This window comes from Diabrotica virgifera, chromosome 1, assembly GCF_917563875.1.
Source record: "Diabrotica virgifera virgifera chromosome 1, PGI_DIABVI_V3a".
Classification (NCBI taxonomy): domain Eukaryota; kingdom Metazoa; phylum Arthropoda; class Insecta; order Coleoptera; family Chrysomelidae; genus Diabrotica; species Diabrotica virgifera.
The window spans coordinates 13,015,101-13,026,453 of record NC_065443.1 but is presented as its reverse complement, the minus strand read 5'-3'; the positions used below and the strand labels follow the sequence as shown (position 1 = coordinate 13,026,453).

Sequence of the window (11,353 nt, the reverse complement as noted above, 5' to 3'; positions counted from 1 at the left end):
TAAGTATCTAATCCTTTCGATATCATCTTCGCAAACTCTTTCCGTCTCACCTTCATCAAAATCATAGACGATGTCAAAATTCCCAGCTAAACTGTTTACTATTTCATTCATTAAATCCATCCTAGCGATAGGCGGAGCTCTATATCGTTGCCCCGCCTCTTTCGTTAAAGCCACCCTAGATACGGTCTACAATCGCCTGCGTATCTCTCGTACTCGCGCCACCTATTCCATTTTATCCACTTCAGTCCGCGAGATTCGGCATCAGACAGTACATCGTCGGGTGATAATGGGTCCACACGCCTGAAGGGCAACTCTTTCCGTAAAAAAGTCAGTGACTGGAACTCGGACATTCCTTTTCAAAGTGACATTCTCTAGGACTTAGTGACATTTCTTGAGTTCAGACTGTGACATTCCTCTCCATAGGACAAAGTTTAGTGATGTTTAAGAACTTCTTGCTAGCTCGTAGATAATTTGGAAGATGACTTTGGAGCTGAGCACTCATCCCACGATGCCGTTGGACTTCAGTAACGGGTGTAATAGGGATGATTCTGGGAGTCCCGAAGTTAACGTGTCAGATTCTCCCAATTCGAGTCCGCCGGGTAGCAGCGCCTTTACCATCGTGACACCCAAAGGACGAGAAGGTAAGAGGATTAAAAATATTTTTCTGTCAAAACATATTTAGGTTATTATTGGCCCCTGGTGCTAGATTATAAGGTGTCCATCTGCAAAACTAGCATAGGCGCCCTTCGGGTTTTTAAAATTTAATTAAGTAGGTATATTTATTTATTTATGTCATCTTTTGGCAAACCCCTAACACAAAACTTATAAAATAAGTTAAAAAAATAGAATGTGTGTGTATTTTGTACGCACGTAAGAAGTTATACTTCTATTAAGTATATGATTCCAACGAAATTAATATATGTACTTTAAACAGTTTATTTATATTTTATTTAAATGTTAAACTAATTTTAATACTTACTACTTTCCAAAAATTTTTATTAAAACAATACCAAAAAATAAAAGAATAAAACATACACAAACACATTACAAAATGCCACAAAGAAATGATTTCTGAACAATAATTGTTGGCAAAAATTTTAACTAAATAGATACGCATTTTCTGAAAAAAACTATATAACAAATATATTTACAATCATAAAATGTATAAAAAAATAAAAACTTGCATTGGGATTCGAAACCGCGTTTATTAGGGTACATAGGATTTGAAATCGAAGCATCTACTCATTTAGCCACTTACACGTACCTGTCATGTGGGAAGATAGGTCAACTGAACGTTTTACTGTTTGACAGTTCTGAATTTAATCAAATTAATTTGATTTTTGTGGAATTAAAATATTAAAATACAACAAAACATAGAGTAAGAAAACAATATATTAGATGAAGATTGGTAGAAGTTTTGTTGGTAATCAAATTATGTAAGTCAAAGCATTACCTACTAAAGATAGGTACATACATTTTCCAAATAGGTAAGTAGGTACTTACCTATGTAATTACAATTACGTACCTGTTGCTTTTAAAAACTATTTAAAAAGTCACTACAATTATAAACTTGCTTTTGTCTATGTCCTCACAACAATAAAAACTAATATATACAACATTTGTTTACCCATAACCATTGACATATTAATAAAATAACCGACATATTGAACAATTGTTGACAGGTCATTGTAATTACCCAATCAGAGCTCGTATAACGTTTGAGCTGCGCTCAGGACCAAGACTTTTGATGAATTCGCGCACATATAAATTTACACCCAAGGCGCCTAAAAAAGTATAACTTCAAAAATATGAAGAAAATAAACAAAGCATTTTGAATAAGTGCAAAGTTGTTTGGTTTTTGAAACATACATAGTATTATGTACTTATATTTACACCAGTAAATTCGATTATAGTCAGCTCAGAAATCCGCTAGAAAATTTAAACCGAATATAACAAAATTCAATTTGGCAACATTGTATATCTCGGAAATGAACAGAACCATAATTTAGTCAAGACAAATTAATAGATATATATTTTTTACCAACAAAACTGAGATGTTTTAACCAAATCATGTTTGAAATATAATGAGCAGAATAATTCTGAATTCGGTTCCACTAATGAAATTGATTTTTCATCCTTAAAACTTGAAAAAAAGTTTAATTTGTCTTGCTTAATATTTTATATTCTAATAATTTTAACTGTATATCTACCTACTAATATGCATGTTGACTTAATGACTAATTTACATGATTAATGAGATGTTTAAATATCAGCAGGCTCTTATCTTCAAATCAGCGTATCGAAGTTCTTAAAGATTTATACCATACATTGATACGGCCACTTTTTTGCGCATTCTGACAAAGTTTCGTCTTTACTAGGTACCTATAGGTAGAGTACGCTGTTCGGTATGCAAAAATAACAAACACATATTAGCGTATTATGACTGGAATCTATTTAAAATCTCAAAAGTTAATTTAAATTTGGAAATCTCTCCGAAAAATATTAATTTTTGGCGGATTATTTGATTTATACCGTTCTAATTTAGTTTGTTTAGTTTTGTTAAACTTTTCCTTATTTAGTTTACATTTTGAAAGTGTTCATAAGTTAAACGTTACTTGAAAACTCCTCTATGGAGTCATCTAGTGGAGGCGAACCGCCTGATATTGAGAATTCGATGGATAGTAGCTGTGATTTACAAGATTTAAATGGATTTCTACCCAACCAGCCTCAAAATAAGATAAGTAGTAGTATTAATCTTAACAATATTAATGAAAAACAAAATACTTTAGTAAACTCAGATCAACCAGAAAAAACCAGGCCTGTTTATTTATACGAAAAAATTGATTTAGGACCTTTTTACATTTTCATTGAAAACTCCAGTTTAAATTTTACAGGAAAATTAAACGCTGTTAAAATAGGCGAGATCCTATTTACGTTACATCCAGAAATTGACAATTATATAAAAAAAATTGACTCAATCGGACGCAACCGAGTTAGGGTCTCATTTAAAAATTATAGTAGCGCAAATGCTTTAGTTACTTCCAAATTCCTTATTCAAAAAAATCTGACCGCATACATTCCAAAATTTCAATTGTTTAAACTAGGTGTAGTAAGGGATATAGATTCAGATATATCGGAAGAATATCTTAAAAATAGAATAAAGGAATTTGATCACCATTGCAAATTCTCGGTTGAGTATGTGAAACGAATAACAAGAAAAATAGTAGCAGATGACAAAGTAATATTTAATCCAACAAAATCAGTTATTGTGTCTTTTAAATGCCAGAATATACCAAAGTATGTAGTAATTAATCATGTCTTACACACTGTTGAAAAATACCAGCAAAAGGTAATTATCTGTTACCACTGCTATAGGTATGGGCACATGAGTAAGCAGTGTAAAAGTAATCCTCGCTGTTTTAAGTGTCATGAATCTCACCTTTCCGATTCTTGTCCTTTATCATCGTTTAACAAAAAATCTCTATCCTGTGAAGGTGAACACTTCACTAATGAATGGGAGATATGCCCGGAATTTGATCGCCAAAAGAAAATAAAACATTATATGTCTGAAAACAGCTTATCTTTTAAGGAAACAATTAAACTCTTTCCTAAGATAACTTATGCATCTATAGCAGCCAATAATTCCTCAATAAATTCTCATCAAACTCCAAATATGAATGCACCATCCTCTTCATATTCCTTTACTCAATTGTCCACGTCTCAAACATCTTCCAATCAGTTCGCTCTACCTTCAGTTTCAAATAGATATACAATAATAAAACCACCAAAATACAAACGACCTATCTCTTCCTCACCAGACCAAGTAACAATGGAACATCAAAAAATAATAAAGTTAAACCCCATGTCCAACAGACCTGGTGGTATTATCACCTCTTCTTCGTATCAATCTACATTTAATCCAGAACAAGGATCTAAAATACATGAACCATCAAAAGAATTAACAGAATTAATATCAAATATAGTTACAAGTATTATCTCTAATATAAATCACAAAAATTTTGAAATTCCAGAAAAATCAGTTCTAGTAAATTCAATTCAATCAGTTTTAAGTGCTCTCTTATATAATAATGAATAGATTGGTAATTTGTCAATGGAATTGTAGATCGGCTAACTCTAATAGAGAAAACCTTATCCACCTATTAGAAGACCAGAAAGTTGATATCGCATTATTATCAGAAACTAGATTTAAACCAGAAAAGTATTATAACTTTCACGGGTACAATATTGTCAGAGACGACCGCTTTTCAGTAACTGTTGGCGGTGGCTCAGCAATTTTAATAAATTCAAACCTATATTACGAGGAAGTCACCATGAAAGTAGATTTAATAAACGTCAATAAAGTAGCAATAAAAATAAAGTTTAAGTCATATACTGTCACATTTATATCTATGTATGTTCCCCCAGGAACCAAGTTATTGTTACAACAATGGAACAATTTCATAACATCTATAGAAAGACCATTTATAATAGGAGGTGACCTTAATGCTCACCACATTGCCTGGGGCCTAGACAACCAAACAGATATGAAAGGTAAAATCTTGATGGACTGTATAGACGATAATAATTTAATATTCAAAAATGATGGCTCTCCTACTTTCTTTAGGAACTTCTCGAAATCGGCAATAGACCTGACCATTTGTACTCCTGACTTAAACCACCTGATCACTTGGAAAACACTTCAAGACCTATTTGGTTCAGACCATACACCTATAAGAGTAGAGTTAGAGGATCAACCAACTCATACATATAATCCATATTCACAAAAGTGGAATTTAAAGAATGCCGAGTGGAAATTATATGAACAGTATTCGGAAGATGTATTCTCTCAATTTAAAGATATAAATTCTTATGAACAAATTTTGCACAATATAAATACAACTGCATCCTACTGCATCCCCAAATTTAAAATAAAAAAACCGACTTCCAGAGGAAAATACTGGTGGGATTTAGAATGTGAAGAAGCAGTCAGAAGAAGACAGGAAAGTTTTTGTATATTCAAAGAAAATCCAAACCATGAAAACCTACTTAAGTATAAAAAAGATGATGCACATGTCAAGAAGATCACTAAACAAACTAAAAGAAATAGCTGGAGAGATTATGTCGGATCCCTAAATAGGTCAGTCCCTATTAAAGATGTATGGTCAAAAGTTAACCGAATAAAAAATAGAAAAACAAAGAACAAAGTCCCTGTTATTCTGTCGGAAGCTTCGTGGATAGAAGAGTTCCATCAAAATATCACACCGCCGTCTGCAGAATTAGTAATTCCTGATTTACAACTAAATGCTCTGTACGACTATCCAGAACCAATCCGTTTCCTAGTCAAACCATTTTCTGCCACTGAACTAAACTTTGCGTTGAAGAAAAACTCAAATTCAGCACCAGGTGCCGATAATATCCATTACTCGATGCTATCAAATCTTTCAAGAATTGGTAAGGCTGCACTACTAAATATATATAATGAAATTTGGATGCGCCGCATAAAGATTCCTGACGATTGGCACGTTTACACTATTATTCCGGTTTTAAAACCAGGAAAATCATCAAAGAATTGGGATTCTTACCGTCCAATCGGTCTGGCTTCCTGTATACTAAAAACATATGAGAGACTTATTAAAAACCGTCTGGAATTTTGGCTAGAAAAGAACGACCTATTACCAAGAAGTCAGTTTGGTTTTAGAAAAGGTAAATCCACACAAGATAGCCTCTGCCACTTTTTAATAGACATTTATAGTTCCTTTACTTATAAGAAAGCAGTTAGTGCTTTGTTCTTAGATATAAAAGGGGCTTACGACAACGTTAATCTTCACATACTATACGCGAAAATGTTGGAAATAGGAATATCCGAGATAGTAACATGGAACATCATTAACTTATACATTAATCGAGCAGTTCACGTTAGATTAAATGGAGATCAATCTAACTCCCGATACACATCTTTGGGACTACCTCAGGGTAGCATCCTAAGTCCTATATTATATATACTGTATACTGCTGACTTAGAAACTAAACTTCCTCAACACATAAAAATCCTACAGTACGCTGATGATGTTGCGATATATGCAGAAAATAAGTCAATAGATAGATGTAATAACTACCTTAAATCGACATTGAATATTATAAAAAAATGGGCTACCGATAATAACTTAACAATATCAGAGAGTAAATCAACCATTGTTACCTTTACTAAAAAACGATATGTTCCTCAAAGCCATCTACAATTTGATAATACTAGTATTCCTTATAAAACTTCAATAAAATTTCTTGGCGTATTTTTAGACTCCAAATTAAATTAAAAAGAACACACAAATTACATATTACGAAGAATGGAAAATGCAATGAATATCATGAAGACTGTAAGTGTCAGTAACTGGGGAGCTGATCCAAACATATCAATATTACTATACAGAAATTTGATAAGATCAATCTTAGACTATGGATCTATTTTTTATGGCTCAGCATCAAACTCTGTACTCCAAAAAATCGAGAGGATCAAAAATAAGGCACTTAGGTTATGCACTGGTTATCTTCGTAGCACACCTATATTGGTCATGGAATGTGAGCTTAATGAACCTCCACTTTCATTACGCAGGGAATACCTAAGTGAGAAATTTATAGTTAAAACAGCGGTTAACGATAAACTGCTATTAAATAAAATTGTTCATTTAACCACCTCATACCTAACTCATTATTACTGGGAAAAAAAGAAACTGCTTTTAGTTGTGGAAAGCTTCCTCAACGTTTCTAATTCCATTGGCGACATACACCAAATTGAACAAAGCTCGTCTCGAAAGCTAAATTATGAAGATTATTTATCTCCAGTTAACTGTCATTTAAGTAATATTCGTGCGACAGACTTCCTTACTAAAATAGACCACCTTCAGTGTGTACAAAAAAACTGGGGGAGTTATCAGAAATTATATACGGATGGTTCAAAAATGGAAGGAAAAGTTGGATATGCTATATATTACCCACAAAAAAGTATAAAAATAAACAACAGATTACCTGATAAAATGACAATTTTCACAGCTGAACTCATTGCAATCAAAGAAGCATACAAAATATGTATTAATCAAAAAGAACTCAATTATGTTATATTTACAGACTGCCAAAGCATTGTAAAGACATTGAAATATAATGTACATAATTTTGCAGAAAATTATATCATCAGTGACATCATAGCAATGAACAGTGAAGCTTTGAAATCGGGCAAAAATATAATATTGTGTTGGATAAAAGCACACATTGGTATAAAAAACAACGAAATAGTAGATGATCTGGCTAAAAAAGCAACAACGAAGGAATCCACTCTGCATACTTATCAACTTCCTATGGGAGACATAATTTCTATTATGAGATCTATCAAACGGACGAAATGGCAGGAACAATACAATAATTCAGACAAAGGAAATTATTACAAAAAAATCCAGCCTACACTTCCCATCAAGACATGGTTTAATCAAGTTTCCAACAAAGGCTTTATCAAAACTATTTGTCGAATAAGAAGTAATCACTGTCTGACTCCAGTCTACAAAAGAGAAATAGGACTTGTAGATAATGATGAATGTATATGTGGAGAGCTAGCTGATCTACAACATATGCTATTAGAATGTCCTTTACATTTTATTGAAATATCAAACTTTTTTGCCAATCTAGTTCAAGTTAATGTACAATTTCCTTTTAATCTTATATACCTTTTACAATCAAACAATCTAGATGTTTATAAAATTTTGTACAACCATGTTAATTGTTTAAAATTAAAGCTCTGAGAAAAAAAGAAAAAAAAATAAAAAAAAAAATAATTAAATAAAATAAAAAGATACTAAGATCTAAACCTCCGCGAGGTTGAATCGGGTTTAGGTCTTAGCGCGATAAAAAAATATACAAAAAAAAAAAAAAAAATAAAAAATGTAATAAAAAAAATGTTAAAAAATATAATAAAAAAAATAATAAAAAAAAACAGAGTAAAAAAAAACAGTAGTAGTAATAGTTTTAAATTTAGATACTAAGCATATATTTTGTAAAAGAGAGAATTCAAAACACATTGACTGGCCAGTTGGTTGCTTAAACCAGTGCCAATAAAACATAAACACACACACATTTAAAATCTGGACTGGAATCTATTTAAAAATTATTATCATATTTAAAAAATTAATTTTTCTATCTTAGTAGTTTTCTATTTTGTATAACACCAGCAGAAAAAAAAGCTCATTTTGGCATCCCCACAACAGGGGCGCCCGCCTACAGTGCATCCCTTGCAGTGCAGGCCCGTTATCGCCGGCCCTGAGTGGCTGCAAACTTTGTAAATTGCACACTTTAATGCCAAATTCCACAGAAAATATCCCCTTTTTTTGATGCTAAAACATTGATTACATGATTTTGTGTGGACTCCTGAGAACCAGGGTAATCATGTATTTTTTGCGAAATTTCAAAAATTAAATGAGCGAAATAATAGTATACCCTATTCCACGTACATACGCCTGTTTTAGATTACTTCGACAACGAATATTTTACTGTGCAAAATAAGAAGAACGACAGTAAATTGCAAATTACATTGTTGTTTATTGGAATAATTATTAGCGCCATTTACTTTCGTACTTCTTATGTTGCACAATAAAATATTCGTTGTCGAAGTAATCCAAAACAGGCGTATGTTCGTGGAATGGCCCATAGGTATTTAACTGTAGAATCTGTTCAAAAGCACCTACAACCTTTTCAAAAAACAAAAATAAAGACCTTTTTTATACTTACTTATTTTTTTTAAATATTGCTTTTATTTTTATCTTCATTTTCAATCTACAGGGGTAGTTTTAAGTATGGAACGCGTGATGCGGCTGATATTATGGTGGTATTTACATTCTTGTCAAATCTATTTCATATAGATCACCCTATAAACACCCAACATTGATCGTTTGAAGAGATTTTTCCTTTGTATCTGTACCTAGGTATATGTTGCACACCTACGTAACCGTGGTTTATGCCTTGTGTGTTTGGTATAATGAAATCGCTCTGATGAACCCCTGAGCATGAAAAATGCCCTTCCTATATAAACCCGTAGATATACATGAATACTTCCAATATTTATATGAAGGGCCGAGGGGAAAACGCTTTTAGTTTAAAAAAATCGAAATTCAGCTTTTGACGCTATTACCTAGGTATTATAGTTCAGTGCCGTCTCTTTCAATCACTAAAAACACTACCTACTAACAAAAAATGCTCTCAGTTCGATGTATCTAATAGGTACCTAGAGGAAGAAAGATACGGCATAAGCGGAAAGAACAATTCAAGTCACAGCGCGCAAATGAAAGAACGATCAGATAATTTTTTAAGGATAAACTTTGTTTTTTGTCTCCTGAAAAATTTTGCTAAATGGACTAAAACCGTTTTCCCCCCTGACCTTTCATATGTAATTATGTGGCTAAAAGTTCCAAACCAAGAACAAAAACAAAAAAAATAATGATAAGTACTTAGGATTGGTATTACAAAGTAATGGAGAAATAGATGGAAAAATTCTGTTATTGTTCTGGTTCAATGTTATTGTATTTACAGTTCTTCAGAATGTACTAAATAAAATTATCTAAATAAAAGAAATTTGTGAAAAAAAAGATTTTTTTCACAAATTAAACGAAGAATTCAAAAATGATCTTTAATTTGGTATCTCAGTAGCGTACCATTTTTTCTTTAAAAAAATTGAGACCATTACCCGAATGCGCGCCAATAGTGAATATAAAATTCTTGTTGTTGTTTGTTTGGGTTTATATGACTGCGGACACTAAATCCATTCGCCAATTTTACTATTTTTTATTTTATTAGTCATTTTTTCGTATCTTATCCTAAAACTAATACTAATATAATAAACAATTCTACTAATAAATAATTATTTTTGTATTTTTTTTTAATAATTTTTTATATATATATTTTTATTAATTTTTTTCCAAATGATGTTCTCAGAGTTCCACAGTAAAAACTGCAACATTCTTCTTTAGCCCTCTACTTCATTCGAAAGCTATTTTACTATGGACTGTCCAAGTTCGTCATTCATTTTTATCTACATATTTTTTTTATATTTTTTTAATTATTATATTTTTTTTCTATTTTTTTTTATATATCTTTTTTTTATATTTTTTCTTTCTTTTTTTTTTATTATTTTTTTATTTTTTTTTTATTTTTATTTTATTATTTTTTTTTATATTTCTTTTCTTTTTTTTTCTTTTATTTTCTTTTCTTTTTCTTTTAACATATAACAATTTACAAGAAATACTTACTCTATATTTTACAATTACAATTTAAGCTTAATATCTAAAATATGTTTATACAATAGTCGGTATACCAACTCATTATTTTCTAATGTTAATAAATAATTTAAATTAATGGGATGGTGGACATCAGTCAAAGAATACAGTGAATTTAAAAACATATTAACTTTATTAGAGATAAGAGAACAGGTCAAAATTTTGTGTTGTAGATTGCCCAACTGTCCACAAATACATTGTGGACTATCAGCTATATTAATTTTAAATAAATATGATGGAGTAAGACAGTGGTCAAATCTCATTCTGCATATGGTTCTTATCATATCTTTTGTCGACTCCATTTTAGAAAACCAAGGTTTATCCGTTATATAGTTTCTGATTGATCTGTAGTGGTTTCCTGTATTTACGTTTTCATCAATATACCTTTCTTTCCATTCTTTCTTAATCTCTTTGAATAAATTTGATTCAATATCTTTTGGCGTACAAAGATAATGGGTTAATACTCCTTGTGTCACCGCGTTTTTAGCCAATTCATCTACCATTTCATTTCCAGTTATTCCACAGTGGCTTTTAACCCATGCCAACTTAACAGACTTTCCTTGTTGCTGAAGTTCTTTAATTTTATTTATGATATATAATTCAATGTAGTTCACTTTTGATTTAGGATTTATAGCACTAATTTTACTAAGAGAACTTTTACTGTCACTAAAAATTATAAACTTTGAATGATTTATATTAGATAAATATTTTAGTGCTTCCATTATCGCTATTAATTCAGCTGTGTATATACTCATAATAGAATTTAGTTTAAACATTTTACTAATTTTATTACTGCTATCCCAATAGGCACATCCCACACCTTCAATATTTTTTGATGCATCTGTATATAGCATACAATAATCTTTGAACATTTGTGAACTGTCGGAGATAAACACTAATTTTCTTAAAGATATAGGCAACTTGCTATAGTCCCTTAAAAAGTATACCTGAACTTGTTCCATACTATTAAAGTCAATATTATAATTTGGGTTTATGTCATATTTATAAAGTTGTTTATCATATATTGTCATTTTTGAATATAA

General features: G+C 31.1%; 1 protein-coding gene across 1 annotated transcript in view; it reads left to right on the top strand.

Moving 5' to 3' along the window:
- The first annotated feature begins 262 nt into the window (after nucleotides 1–262).
- The window catches only part of LOC114328099 (zinc finger protein Gfi-1), a 206,145-nt gene continuing 195,054 nt past the window's right edge, over nucleotides 263–11,353 (top strand). The window contains exon 1 of the mRNA XM_028277219.2: nucleotides 263–641. Coding sequence (XP_028133020.2) covers nucleotides 479–641 — 163 coding nt within the window. The 5' untranslated portion in view covers nucleotides 263–478. The remainder of the gene's footprint in view (nucleotides 642–11,353) is intronic.